Raw genomic sequence first — 25,177 nt, forward strand, 5'->3', positions numbered from 1 at the left:
TTGTAGTGTCGCTGCACGTGGTTATTTCATGAAGACCCAATTTTGGACAATTTTGTGTACAAAGTACTTGTCTTCTCGTTGCCACGATGCATGGGGGGATATTTTTCTAGGCGGCTCGCTGAAAGTTAGGGGTTAAGTCGATGTTGATAGTTGCTCAACTGGTATCGGTGATGAATCTGTGACTCGACACCGGGTGGGATCATGGGGTGGAATGGACGCTGCTCTTTGGGTGTGGGTTGCTCCGGCCTGCATGCGGTGCATTCGTTATGGCGGAACGCGTTCATACTGATGGAAACACCCCTAAAATGTTCAGCAGCAAGTGTTGAAGGTGCAGCGTGGTGTGGCGGCCACACCACGTTGCGCCTTCAGAATAATGCCACAGTGTGGCGTTATTCGTTGGCGACGCAGATGGCGATTTGCATACGGTTTTGATTTTCAGCTACCATTTCAATTTCCCTCTTTCCCTACCCCTGACCCGGACGTGCAAGCCAATCAGTGCTCGCGCTGTGTATAGCCCATCTGCTTCGCCTGCGATGACGATTTCCGCAACCTCAGAAGGTCGGGGTCGTAGACGACCGTAGCTGCCAAACAGTCTACATGCTGGCTCGCATTCACGCTTTCACTCGCCTCTAGAAAGACGCATCGTGTACTCTCTGACAAGGTGGCGTCATTTCCCTCCGACGACCATCACTGTCGCCGAGCCGATCGTGCAGTAGAGGGCACGGGAAGAAAACAGTTGAGAAGATGGATACGATGGATGTATGTACGTCTCATCCTGCAAAATGCTTGTCGAGTGGTCCGCGTACAGGAGCTAGCGCACGATCTCGACCAGGCTTTTTACGAGTGGGGCTCACCACGAAGGGATCATTCTGCACACCGCTCACAGCCACCGACCCAGCTCCAGTGCCAACTTCCACGCACTCTGCCGTAGCCCGAATTAGTCCTTGGGTTTGTCTGTGCTACGTTTGCTTCTATGCCAGTATGTCTAAGCGATGCCTCGGCGTTGTAACGCATAGTCGTCGAGGAATAGGGGTACCGTGACGCGTCGGTGGCACCTCGTCGACCCACCTGCGCGTCACAGTACACAGCGACAAGTACCAAAGTGTATTCAAAACGAATCGGCACACTATTATCGATACAATTCACGCTAATTCCTTTCCAGACACCGATAGTACCGAGCACAAAAATGTGCAGTTAGACGTTGTAAAAAGCAGGGTGCGTCATGACGCTCTGGATGACCTTGTTGAGGACGTCGCTGTGCTCGTGGGCGATCGCAATGCCGCGCAACAAGAGCGCGCGTTGCAGATACTGCTCGAACGAGAGATTCTGGTTCCTCAGGTTTGCATACGTCTGCACATGGTGGTGGTACCCCGCCGGGTAGATGCCTTCGACGTAGCCGGTGACCGACTCGAACGACGCGCGGGGCTGGAGGTAGTTGACGCTGCGAAGCAAGCACGAATGGGCCGATATCCGGCGAATCTCATTCCTACATAGCTCACTGTGGCCTTTGACTCGCAAGAAATCCGTCATCGTACCACTCGAGGTACTCGTCCGGGTCCAAAACGTCGGGGTACGTGTCGTCGATCGTGACGGAGCGATACGCGACGAGGATGCGGTCGTTGTTGTCGTTGAAGCGCGCATGGCAAATCTTGAGGCTCGTGCCTTTCGAGTTGCCCGTCTCGTCGACGCTGTAGCTGAGCCGACGGTTCCCATCCTGCGCTTGATGGAGGACCTAACCAGTGGCATGAGTCTCGTGTCAGCACCTTCCACAATCGACCCGAATGTTGGCCGTGTGGACACCGGGGAAAAGCTCGCCGGTCGACGCGCAGTTGACAGCCCAGAGCGCAGCGGCGACGATTTGCGGACTTGCTTGCACAACTTTTTGAAGCACGATCTTGCGCCCGCGGTGGCCCCACTCGACCTTGACCGAGTCTTCGTACGCGTGGGGAAACACGGACGGTGCGAGATGTCTGCTCGCACTGTGGTAAAGCTGCTTTTGAATCCACTCCAAGCCCAGCTGACGCATCTCGATGTCTTGCAGGAGTGTCACGCTGGTGACACCATTGGTCGTGAGGCTCGTGGTCTACTAGCATCATTCGTGACGTCAAGAAGGCAATAACAATAGACGTGCGTACGGTCGGTGCGGACATGGTGCTCATCCAGTGCTGCAAGCGCGTCGCAAACAAGCGGGTTTGGCGGACGCGGTGCTGGAGGTTGCGGTTGTCGTTGTCGGCGGCCTCACGCGCGTCCCGGAGCGCGGCTGCCACCTCTTCCCACGGCAGCATTGTCCCTCGAAGGGCGTAGAATCGAGAGGTGAGCGCCACGTAGGCGTCTTGCAGCGCCGCGCGCTCTGCGAGGTACGCGACGCGGACTTGCCGCTTCATAAGACGATCGTGGGCGCGCTGACGCTCGAGCGCTGCTTTACTGGACGTTTTGGGTCGTGTCATGGCACTTGATCACTTGTAGCACGAAGGCGCAAAAGGCAATCTGACCGGTCTCGCTACCGCCACAGGATTTGAAATACAGGCGTCGGTTTACGTAGCATGGGGAATGTAATGTTGGCTCGTCGGGTGTGAGATTGGCAGTGCGGTGGTCTTTCAAGCCCGGACATGCAACTCTTGTTTCCTCGGCATGACAGGTGGCGCGCTGCAGTGCGGTACAACACACTGGCACGTCACGCGCCTGGAATCAACTCGGGCAAGAGAACAGTAATCCAAAAGTGGACCAGACGTTCAAGACAGCTATGGCAAAAACGCGTGCTGGTGTGTCATTATTGTAAACCGCTGGCTTGGTTCGTCGCGTGTTGACGCGGCGGGGGACGACGACGTCCTTGGCCGCTCGGCGGCAGGACAGGCGTGTCGGTGTAAAATAACGTAAAATAACGAGAACACTCAGTTCAACAGGCGTGTCGGTGTGAATGGCACGAGGCGACTGACCAACGCTCGACCGTTTGACGCGAAATAAATTGATAACGCTTTGCTAGACTATTCAATTATATCATGACCAGCGTATTTGTAATCACGTTCAACGTACCATAGCTGGTTGGCGGCGTCGCTACCACTGCGGACTGGGCAAACAAGCTCACAGTTGCCGCACAAAAAGATCACATGTCGAAATGAAAGGAGAGACAGCGTGGACGGTGAAGCTGGACCTCGCACATTACCCCTACACCATTGCTCGTATATGCGCTGCACTACGATCGTACCGCGTCGTGTCGACGCGCAGCTGCGTTCGACTCACCAGGTGCCATGAGAGTTGGCATGAACTTGAGTGAGAGACTTGATGATGATTGGCGAGAGACCTGAAGAAGATCGCTTCTTTCAATTGGCGTTTCAATGCACCCTCGACGTTTTTGGAACAATCAGTGTTCTGCAGCTGGTTCTGTAGGGCCAGGGTCGACGACAGTGCCCTTGGGATCGCCGGCCTCATAAATGACCCTAAGCGCATTGTGTGTCAACTTGCGCCTCAAGGCCCTTGAGGCGCAAGAAGCAGTGTCGCACGGGAACCGAGTGCCCTTGAGTCAAGGGCACTCGGTTCCCGTGCGACACTGCTTCTCACATCATATGTGCCTTGGACAACTGGCCTGGACACTGACCTCCTGCTGTTTACCGATCAATCAATTGAGCTTGATATTTTGAAAAATCGCCCTGTAGTTCCCTTTCATGGCATCTCGCTGTCACTTAGAGTAGTATTTGATGGTATCTTGGAATGGGACATGACGTGGTCGTGTCCTGAAGCGAGTCGTTCTTGGATTAGTGTACTCGGGCGCGCTTAACAAGCGTTCTATCGCTCGGTAGCGGCGAGTCTTTTCTTCGCATCAACCCATGTACGCCTCCTCCCACTGCTGACACCAGTACGACACGGACGTCCATCAGTAGCGCAATAATGCAATATTTTATACACGACGCCAATCCGTGTAGGTACAAAGGCCCCCACGAGTAGTAGGTTCTTGAGCACAAATCGCCTACGCGACGTATACCATGTCTTTATATTCAAAACCGACGTCATCGCCAAGTCATTTCGCTCGCTCGTTAATTCCTCACGCTTCAAAGCTTGGTGATCGAACGTACATAGACTGGGGCACCATGGGATGCAACATTTTGTTTGGAAAACGCAGAACCATCCAGTGCAGGGTAAAAGAAACTGCTCGCTTCCTTCGTCCGTATATGCCGTATAAATCGACCACCATTGTTGTTGTTCTTGACATCCATTAGGAAATGCCGTCGCCAGTGGGTTGCGAGAACCGACGGTTCCTATTACATGATTAGACAATGCAAACGGCACTTGCATGGTCAAGAGGGCGAAAGGTCCGCGCCAAGATGCTGGTCGGCCGAGTCGGACATGCTCTTTCTTTTCTCGTCTGCGCGCAATGGGTGTTTTGCCTCGTTGTCGATTGCACTTAAAGACGAGTCTCTCAACATACTCAATAAGACGAATGATGTGCAGGACACAGTGACGCCGCTGCTTTGCAATTCATGTACTGCTCGAGCGACGACGCGTCGGCGAGCTGCGTCGCATGCTCGGCAACGCCGCGGTGGTAGAGTTCGGGGTACAGAGCCTCGACATAATCAAGCACGGAGGTAAACGGCTGCCGCGGCTCGAGATAGTAGACGGTGCGGACCAAGCACGAGTTGGTGGTGATGCGCCGGATTGCATTCCTCGTCATTTAGAGTAGTGGGCGCAACCGTCCCCAAATCATATCTCAAACCATTCTTGGTATTCGTCCGGGTTGAGGGGGCCAGGGTGGGCTTCGTCACTCGATATGGTGCGGTATGCAATGGTGATGCGGTCGCCATCTTTGAACCGCTTGTGGAAGACCTTGACACAGAGGTCGCGCATTTCACCAAAGGCCTCCATGACATATGGCTCCGGCTGCAGTGCTCCGATAACGCATCTCTTTGTGCAGCACCTAGAAAGGACACGCGTTTCAACTTCTAAACGGTCCAAGTCAGGTACCTCCATTCTACCGCACTCAAAGTCCGGGACCGGGAAGGCGTCGGTCGCCACGGCACGATGGACTGCCCATAGCGCCTTGGCGACGACCTCTTGGCTGGCCTGGATCACTTTTGCAACATGAGCTTGCGCCCACGGACGCCCCACTCGACCTTGATCGAGTTTTTGTGCAGATACGCAAAGAGGCGCGGGCTCAGCTGCACCATGGTAGAACTGTTTGGAAATCCAGTCGTAGCCAAGTCGGCGCGTCGACGGCTCGGCAATCAGCGTCACATCGAGCCCCACGCCGCGCGACAAATACCCGGGCAGTCCCTACATGGTTTGTGAGCAAAGCGAAAATGAAGACCGACTGGCTGGCTATCGTTTTGTGTTAACGGGACTGATAGTTGACCTGTAGGAATCCAGGAATTCCATGCTTCAGACACCTGTTCGCTTCGTTGGGACGCCTTGATGGACACAAGCATCTCGTCATGATAGAGTAGCACTCGAGGCCACGACGCTGAAGAATGGCTTGCTCGATTCGGAACGAAATATCGGCTGGCTTTGCACGACGGGATTAGCACCCTATTTTTTGGACGTCCCATTTTATGAAATCTCTTGGCAGTCCACTTCACCGAAATAGTTTTACGATGCGCACCATTAGGTGTGCCAGCTTGTGCCATTGGACAGCGTCAAATCGAGCGCAGGGACATCAAATCCTAGTGTTCCTCGCACACGAGGGCGTACCACCATGTGCCGTACATCGACCGAGCTCTCTGACGGGTTCTCGTTGCGGCAAGTGTTGCGGCCATACCTTGAGCTCCCTCCTACGGCAAGTATCTATCACAAATTTGATTAACCGAAATAGGACTTATATATTTATGGGTGTGAAGTAATCCTTAGGCGCTGGTCTCCGAACGTCGACTTCGACTAACGTTAGTACGTGTTTAGTCGCGTGTGTAGTCGAGTATCCCACACACGAGCTCGTCCACGACACTTTTATACAGTATCGTCGTTTTCCCCCGCTCTCTACTTGTTGTAGTCGTAGTTTGAATGAAAAACAGGCCGAGTACCCTCAAGCTAGGTGAATACCCACAAGGTAAACCGTCGCACATGTGTCATGTTTAATAGTTTGACAAGAACGAGAAATAACACTCTACCAGTATATGTCTGTGTTTTGTGTTTGATTTTTGTTTGAAACACCTCGGCTTTGCCGCTTTACTTGGGCGAATACGGGGTCCGAAGGATCGATCCCACGGCCGCATGGTAGCCCTTGCGTCGTCGCATTCCTCGCTCCCATATTAGTACCAAATCTTGGTCGTTTCAACTGCGATGTCATTTTTAGCTTTTCATTTCCATGGGGTCGGGGCCGTCGTCCGAGAACCAAAAGGCCATCGTGCGCTATGCCAAGCGCGACTGCAGCGGCAGCGTCGACTATACCAACGTCATCTCGACCATGTCGGATGGAAGCGTGCTCAGCGCGTGCACGGCGGGGTACTACACGGGCAAAATCACGCCGCCGCCCTCCCAGTACGCGCCCGACACGATTTACGCGACCATCTCGATCCCCGACATGGGCTCCACGGAAGAGGTCGTTGACGGCCTCTGCGTCGCCGTGTCGCCGTCGGCCGACATTTACCTCAAGGCATCCTGCGCCGCGCAAGACTTTGCCTACTACGGCGACGCCAACTGCACCGACGTCCTCGCGCTGGATGCAACGGCGGTGAGCATCATCTGTGAGACGCCCAACCCCATCTCGTGGCCGGCCACCTCGACGCTCATCGGGCAGACGTACGCGCACGCCAACTGCTCGGGCGAGACACTGTACGCAGTCAATATGGGCAGCGGCGGCATCCCATACGACGTCGTCTTGCCGCACCGGGCGTCGAACGGACGATGCACCGACGGCCTCATCTACAACACGACCGTGTACCTCGAGACTTTTGGCATCAACGCGACGTACATGACGATCTCGCGGTCCTACATGACCGAAGTCGCACGGGACCAAACCTGCGTCTTTACGGGCGACAAGTACCTCCAAGCATCGTGTGCGAATGCGACGTTCGCCTACTACAGCGACAGCGCGTGTTCGGACCTCGTCGACGTCCTTGAAGTGGGTGCTGTCTCGACCAAGTGCGGTATTGTCTTCAACAACGTCACCGTGCTCAAGACGACGTCACTTGTCATCACGTCTGGCGGCTCGGGCGGCGCGATAGCGCTTATGCTCTTTTGCGTCCTCGTTGGCGGCCTTATTCTGGGCTATCTCGCATCGCACCGGGACCAAATCATGGCGGCCGACCCGATGAAGAAGCAGCTCAAGGCCAGTAAAGTGAGCAAGTCGGAAGAGGATAGCGGTGCCGCCGACGATGATGTCTAGATATCCTTAAGATGCCACGTTTCTTTCAACTCTAGCATGTTGGTTGGCACTGCGAGCGGGCAAAGATGATGCGCGCAGAGATGGATTAGGGCTAGGGTAGGAACGTAGTGGTTAAATTCGCGGCTAAGTATAGCCAAGGGTCGTACAAACGCAGAAAAGCCGGCAAGATGAGTGTCGTGCGGTTCGACCACGCCGATTGTTCGGGCGCGGTTCTCTATGTGAGCAGTGCCAACCCGTGGGCGCTCTCAACCAACTGCACCGACGGGCTGGTGGCCAATGCGTCGTCGACGCTCGACCGCTACTTGCCCAATTTGCAGTACATGACAGTGCGCCACTCGGACGCAACCGTCGAGGTCGTCGTTAGTGGGCTCTGCGTCGGCACGGCGCCGGCGTCTAGTCCCCGCTACGTCTACGCCGACTGCCACAACAGCAAGTTTGCCGCCTTCATCGACAGCAACTGCACCATTCCCACAGCCATCCACAGCGCTGTCCACATAGCGTGTGACGTTCCGTACCGCGTCGCCGCGCCGTTGGAATCGGTTGTCGATTTGAGTGCTGCGCTCTACGAAAACCCCGACTGTACTGGCGCCGTGGTGTGGTCCACGACCAACAGCTCGAGCGCCGGCGCCGCCGAAGCGTGCTTGAACGGGTTTCTCGCAAGCCCGTCGGACCACCACCTTCTCTATCAAGGGCATCAGCGCTACATGACGCTGCTGCAGTGGACCAATACGGAGATGCACGTCCTCGACGGACTCTGCGCCCCGATTTCAACGACGGTGACGACCCCGTACCTCCGCGTTGACTGTGAGAGTCTCTCGTTTGGCTACTATTTCGATGGCAACTGCACGACACCGATGAGCAATGCGTGGACTGCGGCGACGACGACCTCTGCCATCGCTTGCTGGTACGAGTCGAGCGTTGTGAACAACCCGGACGCAGCTCTCGTCCTCTACATGACGCCCGACTGCTCCGATGGTATTGTGTACTCGACGTCGATGGTATGGGAGGCAGGCAACGGCACCACCCCCTCGACATCTGTGGCGCCGGGTGTCTGTGCTACTGGGTTTGCCGCCGACGTCTCAGTGGCCACCGACGCGTACTTGCCGAACGTGCTATACATGACAATCGACCACGCAGAGGCAGCGTTTGCCGAAGTTGTGGTCGATAGCGTCTGCATCCCGACGTCGAGTAGCGAGTCAACCTATCTGCTGGCAGATTGTTTGACGGGACAATTCAGCTACTTTTCCGACGATGCGTGCGTCCACGCCATCCATACGGGCGCCGAGAAAGGCCACCGTGGTCTGCTCGGTACTTCACCCAACCTCTGGCGTCTGGCCGACGTTTATCCATACGCTACAAGTCTTTGGCGGCCTCTCGATCGACTGCAATGAAAGCGCTAGTGTCACCTATGCCATGGCCAACAGCCCGGACGGCCTCCAGCTGGACATCCCCGTCTCGAGTGCCACCGGCGCCTTGTGTGATGACGGCACCTTGACCAACGACGTGCTATCATCGACACAGTTTGTAGTCAACGAAACCTACATGGTGCTCCAGCACGCAACGTTTACCGAAGCCGTGCTCGACCTTCTCTGTGTGCCTGTGCCCAGCGGGTTCCTCTACGTCGACTGCAGCAACGACGAAAGCCATGGCTATTTTGGCGATCTCGGCTGCAACATTCCGCTGTCGATGACGCCCGAGCTCGCCCTAGATCTCGCGACAACGAATGTGACGTGTGGTGTCTTGAACGCGGCAGTGACACCGACCCCGCCGGCAAGCGCTGGCAACCGTACGACGACAACAAGCGCCGGTGTACCGCCACCGACGCCGACACCGACGTCCAACACCCGCGCTATCGCATCATCAGCCGACACGACCGGAACTCACGGCGCCGCAATGTTCGCGGGCATTGCGGTTGGCGTGTTTTGCGTCGCGACGGTGCTCGGTGGCGCCGTCTACATGCAGCAAAAGCGCAAGCAACGGCTGCACAGTGTCTTGCACGACGTCAAGCCCGCGGCGGCCACCGAAAGCAGTATCTAAGGTACTTGCACGTTGCGGTCCACGCGGTTTCTATCACAGCATCTCGTCACGTAATATATAAATCTATACGCAAAGGCGCCTTAGCTTCAATCGCTCACCCCTTGTCCGTATCAGTTGGACCGCCTGTGTCGGATTTTCAGCCGATCCAAACACATCTGGTTCGCGATTGGCTTAAATATTCGAGATCTGTCGTTGGATTGGGTAGAACGGTATCTTGTGTAGTACGTGTGTTCTATTTTGATGGTGGTTTCTGCTGTACAACATACTCGTTCTCAGCACAACGACCCTTCCAAGCGCTAACAGCCATGGCTCGGATCCATGCTATCGAAGGTGCGCCAGCGCACGGCCCGATGTTCCAGCGTCATCGGTGGGTGACCCAGATCGCAGGACTTCTCTACATGTATGCATCCCTCGCCGCGGGGCTCTACTACGTGTACGTGCTCACGCCAACGTTTGGAAACGACTTGTGGTGGGCCAGCTACAATGTGAGCAGCCACCAGTCCTTCCTCATCGACGTCGTCAACCGTGCCCTCGCCACAACAAGCAACGGCAGCCTCGACCTTTTCGCCCCTTCCAGTGCCATGCGCAAGAGTTACACGTCGCCCGTACCGACCACGTCCCTTCACCCAACCTATCCGTGGCGCATCATCCTCAGCGAGTTTGTGACCATCGAGTACGCTGTGACAAACCTCCGGACCATCTCGGCATCGTGGAGCATGCGCATGATGACGCAATACTGCTGGGTCGATTTTGCGAAGCGGTGGGAGGTCGCGCACACGGCCAAGCGCGTCTCTCGGTGCCATGCGCACTACACTAAGAACGGTGCCGCGTACCTCGAGACGGTCCTTCGCAATGTCGTCTGGGACGATTTCCTCGCAACGTGGGGCGGCCCCGGGAACGAGTTCACGGTTGCGGTGCAAGAGGCCTTGCTCGCGACGAGTGCGGGTGTCGCATGGCTTGATACGACGGCCATGGCGCGCGACACGACGTCGATCGATGACGAAATGGCCTTCTGGCGGCAGCACCACGTCACGTACTTTCAACTGCAGTGGGCCAACCGGCGCGGGCCGGGTATCACGGAGTCGATGGTCCTTACCAACGCGCTGGGCCTCGAGCAAGTCGTGGCGCTCAAGAACATGGACATGCCCACGGGTCCGTGGTCGTCGCAGATCATGTACTGGCGCTTCATCAACGATCTTTTTGTGCTCCAAACGCACAACCGGAGCTTGGTGCGGCAGTCGCCCAATCATTTCGCGCGCAATTTCTCGAACATGCCTGCATTGGACTTGGAAGTCTACCAAGGGTTATGTACCACGGCCGAGGGCTGCGTCGGCGCCGTCAACCTCCTGCACACCGAGCTCGGGCCGTTCTTGAGCGTCGATACGTTTTACATGGGCGTGCCACGCGCCTTGAGCGATGCGTACGCCGCCTACACAGCGGTGTTGCAGCCGATGCTCGTCCAAAACCAGAGCTTTCGCGCCCTCTACGATGTGTTGCCCGAGATCGTCGTCGCGCCGACACCGCCGTCGTGGCGTCAACCGAACTGGACCTTCTTTGGCGGGAACCCCATGTGTGTTCGGCGCAAAGGCTCGACGTACGTGCAGCAGTCGTTCGACTTTGCCGACTCGTGCATTGGGACGCCGCCGCTGACCGTTTCTCTCTCCAAGGACGCGGTAGTATTCGCGTTCCTCGTACAACCATCGTTCGTGTCGATTCCGGAAATCTGTGCGTTGACCACGTCCATCATTGGGTGTATCGATGTGCTGACCAAAGCCAACACGATGGCTACGCTGCTACCGCCAATGCCAGACGCGGCAGCAGTCGACGCGGCCATGACGTTAGCGTCGGCGTCTTTTCTGCAGCTTGCGACCAATGCGTCGTCCAACTGGATGCTGCTATACCAACCGCTCCTTGACGCAGCGTCGCCGGCCTGGTCGTTCTATGGCCGTGTCTGCTTCTTCGAGTTCATCCGCGGCCAGCGCGAGGTCGTGTCGTTCCAAGGCGACGTCTCGAACGCGACGATCATGTCCAACGCGTACCCTGCCGTTGCGTATTCAACGGGCCAAGACGAAGCGTCGCTCAAGACGTCGACGCGTCTCGTCATCTATTTTGTGTTGTATACGAGTGCGATGCTGACAGGCGTCGTGGGCCTCGCATCGCTCTATGCCGTCTCGAGCCGATTGCACTTTGTCGGTGCGAACCTCTTGTACTTTAACCGGATCGTGGGCTCGGTCTGGCTCGGGCGCCCATTGCAGTGGCTTCGGGGCGTCACGGCGCTCTGCATGCTCAGCACGGCGCCCGTTGCCCTCGTCTCGGAGAATGGGTATACAAGATTGGTGCAGGAGCCGCGATCGCTCTTTATGAGTGCGGTCGTGACGGGCGAAGCCACATGGATCATCTACGTTGTCAACGACATTCTCTTGCTCGTTTTTTCACCCGACATGACGCGTTTGTTTGCGCCGCTGAGCAGTCTCGGCGTCTGGTTGGCCCTCTTAGCGATCGATGTCGGCGCACCGCTCTCGATGACGGCGACGCTCCACCGCACGTGCTATAGCACCGATATGGACTACTACCTCTACTGCGAGAGTGCTGCGATTGCCGTCGGCAGCCCGATGCGGCTGCTGCTCCTCGTTGTCGTCCAAGTCGTCGGCGTCCTTGCCGCCGTCGCCCTTGCGTGGATCTACGACCGATATTTCTTGCGACGCGGCGCCGAGCTTCGTGGGGGTCAGGGCCCCCCGTTGTCGGTGGCCGGCGTGTGCACCGTGTACACGACGCCGATCGTCGCCCATTCGTGGGCCATGGACAAGGTCGTTAGCGTCCTCTCCGGTATGATTCCGCTGCGCCTCGAATCCGAACACTACCTCTTCGACATCAAGTCGTGGAGCTGGATAGTCGACACGATCACGTACGAGCGGACACGGCCAATTGCGCCGTCACTGGCCCCCCGGACAGCAAGCCTTCCGGTGGAAGCGTCGCCCGAGGTCGAAGCCAAGCGGTCGCGTTCAAGCAGGCTCACTGTGCTCTTGGGCTTGACCTACATGGTGACCTCGATTTTCGGCAGTATATCGTACATTGCTGTGTCCGAGACCGACCTCGCCAATGACATTTGGTGGGCGCACTTTAACATCACAGGCGCGCACGTGTTTCTAGCCAACTGGTTCAACGGACAGCTCTACATGGGCGCGGAGCTCCCGAGCTTCAGCTTGGCGAGCCATAACCTTTCGCAACTGGGGTCGTTTGCGTCGTCGACCTCGGTGTTCGTGCTGTCGGCCGACAACTTTGGGTCGAACCTCCAACACACGCAGCTAAATACGCTACCGGCCGTCATTGCGGGTCTGCGGACCACGGACGCCTGCATCCATGCGCCCTGGATCTTTACGCAATACTGCTTTCTCGACTTTCAACAGACGTGGCCCATGGCCAACTCGGCGCGGCGCCAAGAACGCTGTGCCACGATGACGACCAACGGCGCCGTGTACCTCGAGAGCCTTCTTCGCAACGTCGCTTGGGCCGATTGGCAACCCTGCTGGGGCGCCGCGTTCCAGATTGCTTTCAGTAACGACCTCCAAACCTCTTTGGACGGCCAGCGCTGGCTCGCACAGATACAAGCGCCCAATTCTTTGTCCGTTGGGGACGAAGCCACCTACTGGCGCACGTTTGGTATCGCGACGTACGATGTTCAGTGGCAAAACTACAAGCAAATTGGGCTCCTCAGTTCGTACAGTGTCGAGTCGGCGTACGGACTCGTCTTCCCGCTCACGCTCCAGACCATTAACGGCTCGTACCGGTTCCAGTCGCAGACGTCGTTTAAAGGCTACTGGGCGCTCGCGAGTGACCTCGTGGCCGTGACGTCCAACAGCAGCGGTATCGGCGGCTTGTCTCTGCTTCGGTCCAGTCACCGCTACGCATTTGCCAACATCTCCATGACATCAGTGCTCACACTCAATACGACGCTCAGTGTGCCGATGGCCGGCAGCTTCACTCTCATCCAAGACCTTGTTGGCCCGTTTGGCTCGGTCGATATGTATTTTATTGGCGTCCCACGCGCGCTCAATCGTGATATCATCGACTTGGTCAACACGATCCGCGCTGCGTCCATCGCGTCGGACGCGTCCCAGCGTGCGTACGCCAACCTCATTGTGCCCGACTCGATGTACGTAACGCCTGGAATATGGCTCTACTCCAAGTGGATCTCGTTCGGGGGCTCGCCGTTCTGCGCGGACATTGGCCTCTCCTCTGGCATCGCCGTCACATCGGGTATGCTAAACCTGCTGTCGTCCAACAAGCCATGTTCGTTGTCGCGTGGACACGCGCGCAGTGGACCGACGATCGAGTTTTGGGTGGTGGCGGCCATTATGGCGTCGTTAACGCCAAGCAGCAACTTGACTGGCATCTGCGAACTCAATACTGCGTCAACGAGTCACTGCGTGCCCGACTTGGTCGCGACCGTCGATTTTGTGAGCACACATGTGCCGTCGATCTCGCATTCCTCGATCGCCGCGTCGACAGCGACGGTGCAGCAGCTGCACATTCAGCTGATCCAGTTTATGCGCCTCAACTTGTCGTCCTCCCTGTTTCTGGCTTCGTACGAGGTCCTGAAAACACCTGATGACTTTACGTTTGCCTCGTGGATTCTCTTGATGGAGTGGATCTTTGGCGTGCGCGAAGTCGTCCAACTGGTCGGTGATCAAGGCAACCTCACGGTCCTTGGCGAACTGCTCTTGCCCGCGCAGCAAAAGGTGCACGAGTACGAGATCCCGACGTCCGGCGCGACGTATGCCCGTGCGGCGGTCCAGTACATCACCGCCGTCGTCATCCTCGTTGCAGGCCTCACTGTTGCCTACATCATCACGAGCCGCGGACAGATCGAAGGCCGCAACATGTTTTCTCTTGGCAGTGTCGGCGGTGTCGTCTGGATTGGCCGGCCATTGCTCTTTCTTCGAAGCATCACGGCCATTGGGATTCTCTCGACGGGAACACTCTCGCTCGAGTTCAACGGCCGCTTCAGCTACCTCCAAGTGTCGGTGACGCCGTGGTATCAGACGCTGATTGAAGCCAACGAGCTCACGTGGCTTGCCGCCGTCGTCAACGATGTTTTCATTGCGTACACGCGCGAGTACAACCGCTACTACAATGCAATCAATATCGCGCTCGTCTGGCTCGTCGCGGGATGCGTGAGCTTGCTCGACCCCGCGCACCATGTGGCGTCGATGCAGCGCGCTGTCGACTCGTGCGAAATCGTTGAGGTTGACTTTCAGGTCGTGTGCCACAGCGCTCAGATTCAGATTGGGCAGTTTTCCCGCCTTTTGCTCTTGATTGGTATCGTGTTTGCTGTCAAGCTCTTCTGCTACGTGGCGACGCGGCTCTACATTGGCGAGCCGACGCCAGCGCGCGCCAAGTCGATCGTGCTCTACGCCGGCGCCAAGTTTTTGTTTCGCCACAAGACGTGGATTTACCACGACGTATACTACCTGGACCGCGCGTCTGCGCTCCTGAATGGTATGGTCACGCTGCGCTGGCGCGAAGCGCTGTATGTTCTCGATATCAAGACGTGGCGCGCCTTTGGCGTCGATATGGATCTCGTACCCGCCAGTGCGGGCAGACATGTACTGGGCGCGATTCCGCTCCAAAACTCGACCGACCGTAGTAGCTCGTTCGCGCCCATCGGTCCCTTGGCCAAGCCGTGAGACGATGTTAGCTCGGGTCTTTGGCTCGTGGTTTGGGGGTTCTATCACTCATCTAAAAGAGAGACGCTTCTGTATAAGTCCGTCCAGGTGCGGTCGAATCAGATACGGCATGATGAGCACATTTGAACCATCTAGGAATTCAAATATACTTTGTCCTTGGTATCGACGTCATGACGACAACTATCGCGGTTGTTGGTGAAAAGACTATTCTTCACGAGATGTAAAAGTGCGAGGGCGACGCCCTACATTACCCAAGCACTGCAGTGGAGTCCACATACCGCAATATGTGGAAGCACGGTTCGCGACGGCCACGGGCGTCGGGTGTGGTACCACACATGCGACCGCTGTCGCCAGCATCTCAAGGACGTCGGCCGGCATTGCGATTGGCAAGAGACATAGCGCGTCACGAAAGCTACCACCCGGGCAGTCTGTCGGCACGTACATGTGGGTGGCTGTCGCGGCACACGAGCCGTCCCTGACGACCTCAATGAGCGTGGGATGCATCGGCACCACGTACGTGGCGTTTCACTCAAAGCTGCAGTGATTTAGCGGTGGGTTGAGAAGCGAGCCGTTCACGCAGTCGTCCTTCGCACCAGTCGAGGTGGGGGTAGCGATCCAATCCGAGAGAGGAATTAGATATCATGGCACACAACGATAGGCCCTTCTCAGCCCGCGAGCAGTGACTGGAACGTTTGAACCGACGATAGCGGCGTGCGTGGTGTCGGGTTGAGGGCACTGTACGTCACGTTGATATCCTGGGTAGCAACGACAAAGTTCCGTCCCATTAGGTGTAGAATGTCACCGGGCCGTCCGAGCAGTTGGCTACGACACTTGTCGATGCCTTGAGCTTTACTAATTCTGTTGCGTGCGGCGCGGATTAATCTTGTTTTCGGTATTGCGATCCAATAGATCATCCAACCTCGTCCTCGTCTTGGATTCGATTCGACACAAAGTGTCATCGTCCCCTCCGTTCATGGGCCCTCGCCTTGCGCTCGAACGTTGAACGTTAAGTAAGAAGTGGATTTCACCCTATGAATGTGTTCAACATTTATTTTACACACGCGTGGAGGTACTATAACAAGGCCGAGATATTGTCATCGAGGGGGTTCGGCGCGTGGGCCATCGCCAACCGACGCTCAACTGCGCGCTGGAGCTCGTTAAAAGTCGTTGCGGGCACGGTCTCGCCTTGCACGAGCTGTTCGATCGTTGCTATCACGTCCGGGTACTCGAGAAGGATCCAGTGCAGTGCCTGCGGACTCTGCGGCGTCAAAAACTCGTGGGCGATCTCGACACTGCGACGTTTCCGTCGCACCTTGGCCGGTGCGAGCACAAGGCCATGAATCGACTCGTCGCGAATGGACTTGAAGCCTTCGACAGCTTGCCAAAAGCAGATCTCGGCTGACTTGCGCCCGAGGAGGCTGGGTGCAAGAGCGGAGGCAACTCCACCTTTCGATGGCCGGGGTAGCTCTGGCATGCTCATGCTCGACGGGATCTTGATCGCGTCCCGCCGCAGTGGTGTGGCCGTGAGGTACGTTCCCGGGTACAGCTCTGCGTACGCCGCTTGGATCGCAGAGGGCAGTGGCTTGGCCGTAAAGGCAGCCCACACTTTCGCCTTGTCGTCTTTGGTCATGGTCTCCTGCAGCAACGTCTCGGCAGCCACAGAAGGGAAGAGCGACGTCGGTGCCAAGGTCGGTGGCAGCAACTGCGATCCGCAGAGAACAACGTTGGAGAGCGTCGGGAGCACCGGTGCTGCGTCCGCCACTGGAGGACCGTTGAACGGTCGGTGCTCCCGCAGCGTCTTGACAGTGTACTTTGGTTGGTCCATCGACAAAGGTGCGCGCCCCGGGTCGTTCTCAGGGTTGTATAACAGTTCGATGCGGGCCAAGTGCGTCCGGTGTTCGTCAGCATCGCCGTTGCCCTTGTCATCCTCGTTGTTGTCATCCTCGTTGTTGTTGTTGTTGTTGCTTTGATCGGTGCTGGATGGCGCCGGAATGCAGCGTGGCGGGCTTCTTGGCGCAGGCAACGACGTCGGTGCCTGGTGAAGGGCAGCAAACGCTCGTCCGTCGAGGCTAAACGATGTCTCGAGCGCCGGCAAGTGACGTGGAACACTACGCTTCGTGCGCCACCGACGCTTCGGGTCGTGTCGCTTGACGATCGAGTCGTCCCGCTGAACCAGCTCGTGGAACAGACGCATGCGCGGCTCAGTACGTGAGCTCGAGCTCGAGAGCGGTGCTGACACGTCGAGCTCGGGTGTGCTCAGGCTGCTGCCGAGCGTCGGTCGCTCCGGACGCTCGACACTACTCGCAGGCTTTAATGGTTGTTGTTTGTGCAGCAGAGTTTGGCTAAAGAAAGCAAAACTCTCGAGGTTGGCCAAGAGATCGCTCGACGTCAGTCCAAGTTCGGCCGAAATCGAGACCCGCGGCGCCGGCGGCGTCATCGGGGGCATACCAATGCGTAGCATCAAGGGCGTGCGCGGCGGCTCCTCCTCGCCGTTGTCGTCGTCAGTGGTATTCGATCGCGCCGAGAGGGTTGGCGTTTGCTCGCCGTCGTTTAAGGCGTCTCGTGGCGTCGGCACCCTTAGAGGCAGCGACGCCGGTGCTGTCAATCTCGCCGACTCTGGACTCTTTGGTGGAGCCACCAGGGTCATTGTCGCGGTCGCTTCGACACGATCCGGTGCGACAACGTCGATCACCGCCGGTAACTCGACCTCGGGCGCCTCGGCAACCTCCTCGATGAGCGACGAGCTGTGCTTGGCCTCCAGCGACCGGCGCCGCCCCACCCTCGAGTTGCTTCGCGCCAATGTCGGGTGCGTCATGGTCTCGGTTACCTTGACGGTGTTGGTTTGAGACTCGAAGACGCGTGTTTTGAGCGCCAATGTTGCTGCCGACAAGCTCGCAATCTCTCCGTGCGACCGCCAAATGGACTCGATCGCGTCGTCGTCCACTTGGTCGGTCGCTGTCGTCTCAAGCGCCGCCGTCGAGGGACCTTTGTCGTAAAATGCGCGCGATGCAAAGTTGCCGAATGTGTATTGCATGCCTTCGATTGTGCGCGGCTCGCCTAGCAAGGCATCCGACACCGACGTTCCCAACCGAGTAGGGAGCCTATCGTTGTCGGCGTCGTAGCTCTCCGTGTCGTGCGATGACGTGGCGTCGGACGCGGCGGCGCGGGACACCATCGAGATACGCGCCTTCTGGAGCTCGAGGCGCTTGCGGTTGGGCCGCGCCTCGGCTTTCGTGCGACGTCGGAACGTCGGCGTGTTGATCAATCGCGTTTCGCGCCTCGTGCGGTCCATCCGGTCGACGTCGGTCGGTGTCGCGGTCTCGTGTGGCATGGCCGCCACCGGGCTGGCTTCAAAAAACACTTCACGCTTCTTGGCCGCGTCGGCATCTTGGCGCTCGACGTCGCTGGCGATGATGCGCCGCTCTTCCGCAAACAGCAGCATCATGCTCCGTTTGTACGCTTGCACGAGGACGGACTCGGCGATAGCGCAATTGGGGGGTACCACCCGCGTCGGCAAGTGGTGTTGCAGTGCTTCGGACACGAGCGGGCTCACGGTCGTCAACGAGGCTACGTCGTCGACGCTACTAGTGGTGACCACCGCGGTGGGGGCCAACGCGCTGGGGGGGCGGACCCTCCCCCCCACATCGTGCACAAGCAACAGCTCACACGCCGCATGGGTTTGATGCAACACGTGCAATTGCAGCAGAAGTTTCTTGGCCGTCGTCTTGATGTTGCGGCGCCCAAGGCGGTCGTCGGGACGCCGCTGCGTGATCTCATCCAGTAGCGCCCGTCGGCGGGCGTCGACGGTATGAATGGTCACACTCAATGTGTCCATGGTGGCAGTTTGGATGACGAGCATCGCGTCAAGGATGGCGAACTCGTCCTTTGTCCAAGTGCGCTGCTCGTTGAGTAGGTCCCTGTAGATGGTCTGGAGTGTTTCGAGCCGCGTCTGCGCCGTCTCTTGTTTCTTTGCTGCCGCGCGGCCGATGCGAGACCGAGAAGCGCTTCGTCGACTTGCATGCGCGTCGCAATGAGCTTCTCGACAGCGTCGCCCGACGATAGGGGTGCTTGTTTGATTGTCGTAAAGAGCGATGTGTACGCATTCTGGTACAAGGCCAGTTTCTTCTTGGCCGCTGCGGTGGCCGTACATGCTTTCTTGACGTCGCGGCTATGGTCATCGACTGCGCGGTCGAGACGCTGGAGGAGCGCTGTCTCGGTGGGGATCGCAGATTGCAACGCGATGAACGCTGGTAGCTTCTCACTGGCCTTGTCGAGCATGCGCACTTGCTGGAGCTTAAAGTAGATGCACAGCATCACGTCGAGAAGATTACTATCGACCCCTTGGAGCTCCTACGCCATTATTTGTCAATATACAAAAGCCAGTCGTCATTCACAGTACCTCGGTCACCGACCCGTAGCACTTGACACCATAGAGTGGCAAGAGCGACGCGTTGTTGCGCTCGACTTGTAGCAGCTGCGCTTCGGCGGCGCGGGCAAGGACCGCTAACTTCTCAACTTGATCGGCGATTGCGTCCAGTGGCGGACGCTTTCCAAGAAGCGGTCCGACCAAGTCCACGCGCAAGTTGTGTTCGGTGGTTCGCGCGAGGTCTCTTCCATAGGAGAACGACGAGTGGAACGCCGGCATGATCGCATGTTTCGGACACACGTCGACACAGAAATCGGGCATCTCGAAACACGGAAGCGTGCAGCTGTCGGGTAGAATCTCGCGGTCGCGCAGCAGTTGGTGGTGCATGGCCAAGTACCACTCCTGGAGCAAGCCGGGTGCGTTCGCCTCGGCTGCCTCGACGACCGGCCGCTGCAAAAGCTTGTTGGCGAGGATGTAGAGAAATGGACGGCGCCGAAGCTCGTTGGGAGGTGGGTCCCACTTTGTCGACGGCAGTGGGCGCGTCACATCCACCGTGTGCCACGTTCCGACGTCGGGGTCTCCGAACGCGCGGTCGCCGCGGCGGTACTCAATCCCAAGACGGAGCAGCAAGTGCCAGAGCACCCGGGTATCGATCATGGATGTATTGCACGCGGTTCGCGACAGCGCGTGGAACCCATAGCCCGTCGCCCGAAGATAATGACGCATCTCTGGGTCCGACACCAACGAGAGCGCACTGTCGCCGACAAGATTACGCGCAAAGGGTGACGCGCCTGCTTGCACGAGGAGGCGTAGTACATGCCGGTGCGCCGTCCATGTCATGTGCTTTGGCGGACCCTACAGTGGTCCCTTTCATGCCCTTGGACGACGACGACGACGAGAAGGCATACCTGCGCCGCGACGTGCAATGCATTGTTGCCAAGCACGGGCTCGCGCGCGGACGCCAAGCGCGGGTGCTCGAGCAGCAAGGCCTCCATCTCGGCCGCTTGCCCATTCCGAACGAGAACCTGAAACGCGTGGAGCTCCGAGAGGCCAACGTCCGAGGACGTATCGCCAAGGCTGCTGTCGAAGGCGTCCGAGAGAAACATAAACGGCAGCGCCGACTCGAGAAGTGCATCGATCGCAACGGGGTCGGCGCTGAGATGCTGATCGGCGGCGGATGTCCCTGCCAAATGCCGGCGCCACGCTGTAAAGGTCGCTTGGAGAAGCACGCGCCCATGCAAGCGCGTCGCCTCGGTCCATAGTTTGACAAGGGCTTTTCGTCGGTACACGCGGCTCGCCCAGCGATGAAAGAGATGCGCTTTGGTCTCTCGGGACGTGATGTTTGCCCAGTGGTAGAGAGCAGTGAGCGCGCGTGGGTACATGCTTGGCTGCAGCAAGCGCATGCGTCGGTCCAGCGATAACACGCTGCGTCGCGACTTTGTTTCTTTCCAGCCTTCCCACGCCTTGTGCACGCGGGCGTCCCGGGTGCGGAGCTGGATCTTGCGCTTCGGCACGCGGCAGTCGGCGCGCATCGCCGTGTACGTCTGCCACGCATACAGCGCCTTCTTGATCGACCCGCGCGTCTCGAGGTTGAGCAATGTGAGCGTACGCCACTTGGCAAAGACGATGCCGAGGTGCCGACGACTGCAGTACGCACGCGCGCGTCGGTTCTCGGCTTTTTTCGATTTGGACAAGTTGCAGTAGGCGCGCAAGAGGCGATAGTAGCGCGTCATCCACATGAGCGGGCTCCGAGCCTGGGCCTCGAGCTTGCGCAGTTGCCGGGCCTTGTACTCGGCGACCCAGAGGTCCCATTGCGCCAACGGCGTCGGAAACCGGGGCACCGGCATGCACGCGCGCTTGTGTTTTTGGAAGAGGGTATAACGGGCCCACATTTCAAACACGACTTGAACACGCTCGCCGAGCCATTTGGGCCGACGAAGGAACGCGATGCGCATCGCGCGGCGGAGAGACAGCTGCGCGTTGACGCTCGTACGTTTGTGCTGCTCGTGGTACGCCTTCCATTTCAGAAAGAGAGTATGCACAAACTGCTTGGCGACTGTCTCGCGCGCCGCGCGCATCTCGGCGCGGATCGCCGCAATGCGACCCACCGCCACCGCGTCTTTCGACTTGTCTTGGACGGCGGCAAACGCTTCGTTGACAAACACGTAGCTGTAGTCGGGCCCCTTGCGATACAAAGGCGGTGTCGTGAAATCGTCGGTCGTCGTCAAAAAGAGATTCTTGACCAGATTCGAGACGGTCGCGACCTTGGTCGAGCTTTGCTGCAGTAGCCGGAGCTCAATCATGCGCAGCTACATTATACACCATTCATCTCTGTGAGGGAGACACACACAAAAGGACCTTGAGGGCGCACTCAACTTCGTCCGCCCACTCGCGGAAGACGCGCCGACACGCATTCCGCCGGCCGAATCCCTCGAGTTGGCGTAGATGCCGCCACGCATGTAACGCGCCCGCGAGCTTGCGTCGCCGACGTTGCCGCCATTTTAGAAACTTGCGGCGACACCGGTACATGCGGAACGTGGCCTGGAGCACCCGAGCACTGGCATGGCCGCGCATCTAGCCACGTGATCTAGCGGCAATATTTTGCACAGAAAGTTCGCCTACTGCAAGGCGGTGACGCTCCAGGAAGCGATCTCGCTCGGTCTTGTCGTCGTCGGGCACGTGGATCGCATCGACGCTGTCGTAGAGGTCGACGAGTTTTCTTGAAAACACGCGGTGCACCTCGGCGGGTGGCATATTCGGCGTCGGTGGCTCGGACCCCAGCGACGTCGGCACGGCAGTGCCCGGGCTAAAGTTGAAGGCGCCAGCACTCGGCAGCGAGAATTGCACCGTGGACGCGCTCGAATAGACGTGCTCGCCACGATATGCGCGCTCCACCGCCGTGACGTGGCGCTCTAATGCCGTCACCGTGCGTGCCAGCTCGAGCAGCTGGTCCGTGTTTTGGTTGTTCTTGCTCGATGCCAATGGGATTTGGCCCGAGCCACGACGTGCCTCGGGCTGGTCGTCGGCGGGATCGCGAGCAATGTGTCCACGAATGTCATCGTCGTCGTCGTCGTCGCCGTCGTCGTCGTTAACTTTGGCACGACCGTTCAATCGAGCCACGAGCTGCTGGAGCTCGGCGGATTTGGACTGGAATATTGTGTCACGAAGGGACTCGACCTTGGCCTGCTCGGATGCGATCGTGCGCTCAATCGCAGGTGCGGGATACCACCCCATGATTCGCCGGACTTGGGCCGATGTCCGCTTCTTTCGCTGGCGCTGCTGGCGACGGCGGGCGGCCGACGTATCGGGGATCTGGAGCGCATTTACCGTCATTGCGGCGATCGAGTCGACGTCCGAGATGACACTGTGGCGCGCCGATGACAACGGTGCGTCATTGTCGGCTGCCTCGATGGGCGAGTCGCCGCTCTCGTCGTCCGATGCGAGGTCGACGTCGTCGTCGTCGTCGGGGCCGACTTGGCCAACGGCACGGCTACTCGTCGCCATCGCCGGCGGTTGTTTGAAACCGACACGAGCAACAAATACACGCACCGTCCGTCGATCTCCGAGTTGAGGTAAATCCGAGAATATCCTGATGCCGCTGCGTAATCGCCCGACACAAAAGACCCGCACGTGACGTCACCTCTTCCATCTGTCGTGCATGATCCACATTGCACCGACGACATAAATTTAACGTTTAACGCAAGCACGACGAGCCAGTGCTCTGATTGGAAGGGTTCAGATGGGGTGCTGGACGACAACACTGCCGCTTAGTTCCGAGAGCAGAGCACACGGGGATAAAAGAAGAAGAAGAATTTGCCGGCTTATTTTGTTGTCTCTGGTGCCCCGTATTTCTGTTCTCGTGACCGCATATATGTAAGAGGTACAGACCTGGAACGTGACGGTACGTACCAGATGTGCCTTCGATGGCAATGCTCTGCATGAATCGAAATACGACCTTATAGAAATCAAACAAGTGGATCGACTAGACTTGTGTAGTATTAGATGAGTAGAGTGGGAGGGTGCCGCAATCAGGACACATGCCAGCTCCGTTTACAATCGCTTCGTACGTTGCCATTTCTGTTCGCTTCGTCGTGGTGGTATTCCAGGGTTGGAATTGGATACAAAGTGCAGGACTAGGGCGTCTCTCTTTGCACTTGACAAAACGTACCGTAGATACCATGGCCGAGCCATCTCAACATATCGATCCTCGCCGCGAGCGGAAGCGACTGCGGGATCGGCGCGCCAAACAAGCCGCCCGTCAGCGACTGCTGGACGAGACAATCGCGCTCCAAGCGTCGATCGCGAGCCTCACCGCGACGCTTGTTACGAAAAAGGCGGCGGCGCCTAAAGACTGTCTCCTATCATGGCAGGAGGTGGCTACCTCGCTCCACGCTGCGACCACCAAGAGCTACAAACGAATGCACGAGCTCCGAAGTCGCTTGGCCGAGCACCATCGACTCGCGCAAGCCTTGTACGCATGGGTCGCGTCTTTGCACCGCGCACCCGTACAGCTTGAAGCAAGGAATGCCGCGAGAGGCTCAGTGAAATGTTTTGTACTAGGCGCGGTCACCGGCGCTGGCGGCGTGGCGCGACATTCAGTTGCCACGGCATCCTGATGTGCGCCGTGCAGGGTATCTCTGGCTCGCCGAATACATGCTCAAGGCGACCGACGATCAAGTTGTGGATGCGTTGTTTCCAGCGCCGCCCGAGGAACTCGTGTCGGCCAAGTGGAGCCTTATCGGGGGCCGCGTGCTGTCGCAGTTTGTACTAGATGGGTCGCTTGCCGAAGTGGCAACCGCCGCATGGTCCTTTAGCCAAGCGCTACCCACCATCTTGCATGCCACCCACGGCTGCGTCCACGTATGTACCCGTTTTCTGTCAGTTGGAAACAATTGTCCTTCTGTTCGAGTAGAATGTGTTTCATGTGCAAGAAGCCAAGCGCGAAATTTGCTACAACCACGAAGCGTTTCCGGCGGTCCAAAGCAACGGGCTCTACACGTGCTTTCTCGAGTCGGAGCGCGTCGTGATGCACTATCGGACGGTGCGCGACGATGCCCTCTACCCAGTGGACGCAAATACGAGCTTTGCCTATGACGTGCAAGAATGGTATTGGCGTGCTGCTGACAGTTTGTTCAAGAGGAAGTGCCGTCGGAACGTTCTTCGCGCCATCTCATCGACGCAGTGCGTGCTCCGCGCCGTCGATGTCTACCAACCGTACGCTTCGTACGATTCGATGGAAAGTTATGCGCGGGTCGTCTGCCCCGACGTTCTCTCCTCTGTGCAAGGCGCCAACGACGTGGAGGCAGCGCTTACGCGTCGCTTGGAGCAAATGGCAATCCGTCGTATGGCCAATATGAAGACTCGCCTGCAAAAGGTGCTGCGGCTGGTCCAAACCGACCCCACGAACTTTCCGAGTCCGTGCACTTTGCTCCCAAATGCGCAGCTAGTAGCTAGTAGCTTGAATCAGGAGGGATGAAACCGCTGTAACTGCTAAGAAACAAAAGCGCCGAAGTTGCACAAGACATAGGGAAAAGTGTGGCCCTTCTACGCGGTTGTGTTGAGCGGTTGGCGCAGGCGTCGAGTCATAAAGGCTAGAGCAATGGGAAGGTTCATGCACTTAAAGTCTACAAGTGCAGGCTAAGACCTCCTTCTGGTCTTGGAATGAGGTGGTCCTGGCCGAGTTGCGATAGTAGCCTGGTGCCAATACTTGCGCCCAAGACCGTCCTCTACGGGTGCTGTACATTTGATGAAATACAGTCATGGGCACTAGATAACAGA

At 57.9% G+C, this 25,177-nt stretch overlaps 6 protein-coding genes across 6 annotated transcripts; 4 read left to right on the forward strand and 2 right to left on the reverse strand.

Moving 5' to 3' along the window:
• Positions 1-1,194: 1,194 nt before the first annotated feature.
• Positions 1,195-2,384, reverse strand: SPRG_12034 (hypothetical protein; the record flags this gene model as incomplete). Its single annotated transcript, XM_012351802.1, has 4 exons — positions 1,195-1,441; positions 1,536-1,732; positions 1,778-2,083; positions 2,136-2,384. 4 exons carry the CDS (start codon positions 2,382-2,384, stop codon positions 1,195-1,197), a joined length of 999 nt encoding a protein of 332 aa, XP_012207192.1.
• Positions 2,385-6,289: 3,905 nt separating this feature from the next.
• On the forward strand, positions 6,290-7,327 carry SPRG_12035 (hypothetical protein; the record flags this gene model as incomplete). The annotated part of the gene is made up of 1 exon (XM_012351803.1): positions 6,290-7,327. The coding sequence occupies one exon, from the start codon at positions 6,290-6,292 to the stop codon at positions 7,307-7,309; it is 1,020 nt and encodes a 339-aa protein (XP_012207193.1). The 3' UTR covers positions 7,310-7,327.
• Positions 7,328-7,476: 149 nt separating this feature from the next.
• Positions 7,477-9,346, forward strand: SPRG_12036 (hypothetical protein; the record flags this gene model as incomplete). The annotated part of the gene is made up of 2 exons (XM_012351804.1): positions 7,477-8,617; positions 8,670-9,346. The coding sequence occupies 2 exons, from the start codon at positions 7,477-7,479 to the stop codon at positions 9,344-9,346; spliced, it is 1,818 nt and encodes a 605-aa protein (XP_012207194.1).
• Positions 9,347-9,651: 305 nt separating this feature from the next.
• On the forward strand, positions 9,652-15,033 carry SPRG_12037 (hypothetical protein; the record flags this gene model as incomplete). Its single annotated transcript, XM_012351805.1, has 1 exon — positions 9,652-15,033. The coding sequence occupies one exon, from the start codon at positions 9,652-9,654 to the stop codon at positions 15,031-15,033; it is 5,382 nt and encodes a 1,793-aa protein (XP_012207195.1).
• Positions 15,034-16,058: 1,025 nt separating this feature from the next.
• On the reverse strand, positions 16,059-22,903 carry SPRG_12038 (hypothetical protein; the record flags this gene model as incomplete). Its single annotated transcript, XM_012351806.1, has 6 exons — positions 16,059-19,000; positions 19,048-19,383; positions 19,433-20,254; positions 20,308-21,708; positions 21,758-21,973; positions 22,022-22,903. 6 exons carry the CDS (start codon positions 22,901-22,903, stop codon positions 16,106-16,108), a joined length of 6,552 nt encoding a protein of 2,183 aa, XP_012207196.1. The 3' UTR covers positions 16,059-16,105.
• A 674-nt stretch (positions 22,904-23,577) lies between these two features.
• On the forward strand, positions 23,578-24,886 carry SPRG_12039 (hypothetical protein; the record flags this gene model as incomplete). Its single annotated transcript, XM_012351807.1, has 4 exons — positions 23,578-23,904; positions 23,960-24,259; positions 24,312-24,813; positions 24,867-24,886. 4 exons carry the CDS (start codon positions 23,578-23,580, stop codon positions 24,884-24,886), a joined length of 1,149 nt encoding a protein of 382 aa, XP_012207197.1.
• Positions 24,887-25,177: the final 291 nt, after the last annotated feature.

This window comes from Saprolegnia parasitica (genome assembly GCF_000151545.1).
Source record: "Saprolegnia parasitica CBS 223.65 unplaced genomic scaffold supercont2.87, whole genome shotgun sequence".
In the NCBI taxonomy this organism is placed as follows: domain Eukaryota; phylum Oomycota; class Saprolegniomycetes; order Saprolegniales; family Saprolegniaceae; genus Saprolegnia; species Saprolegnia parasitica.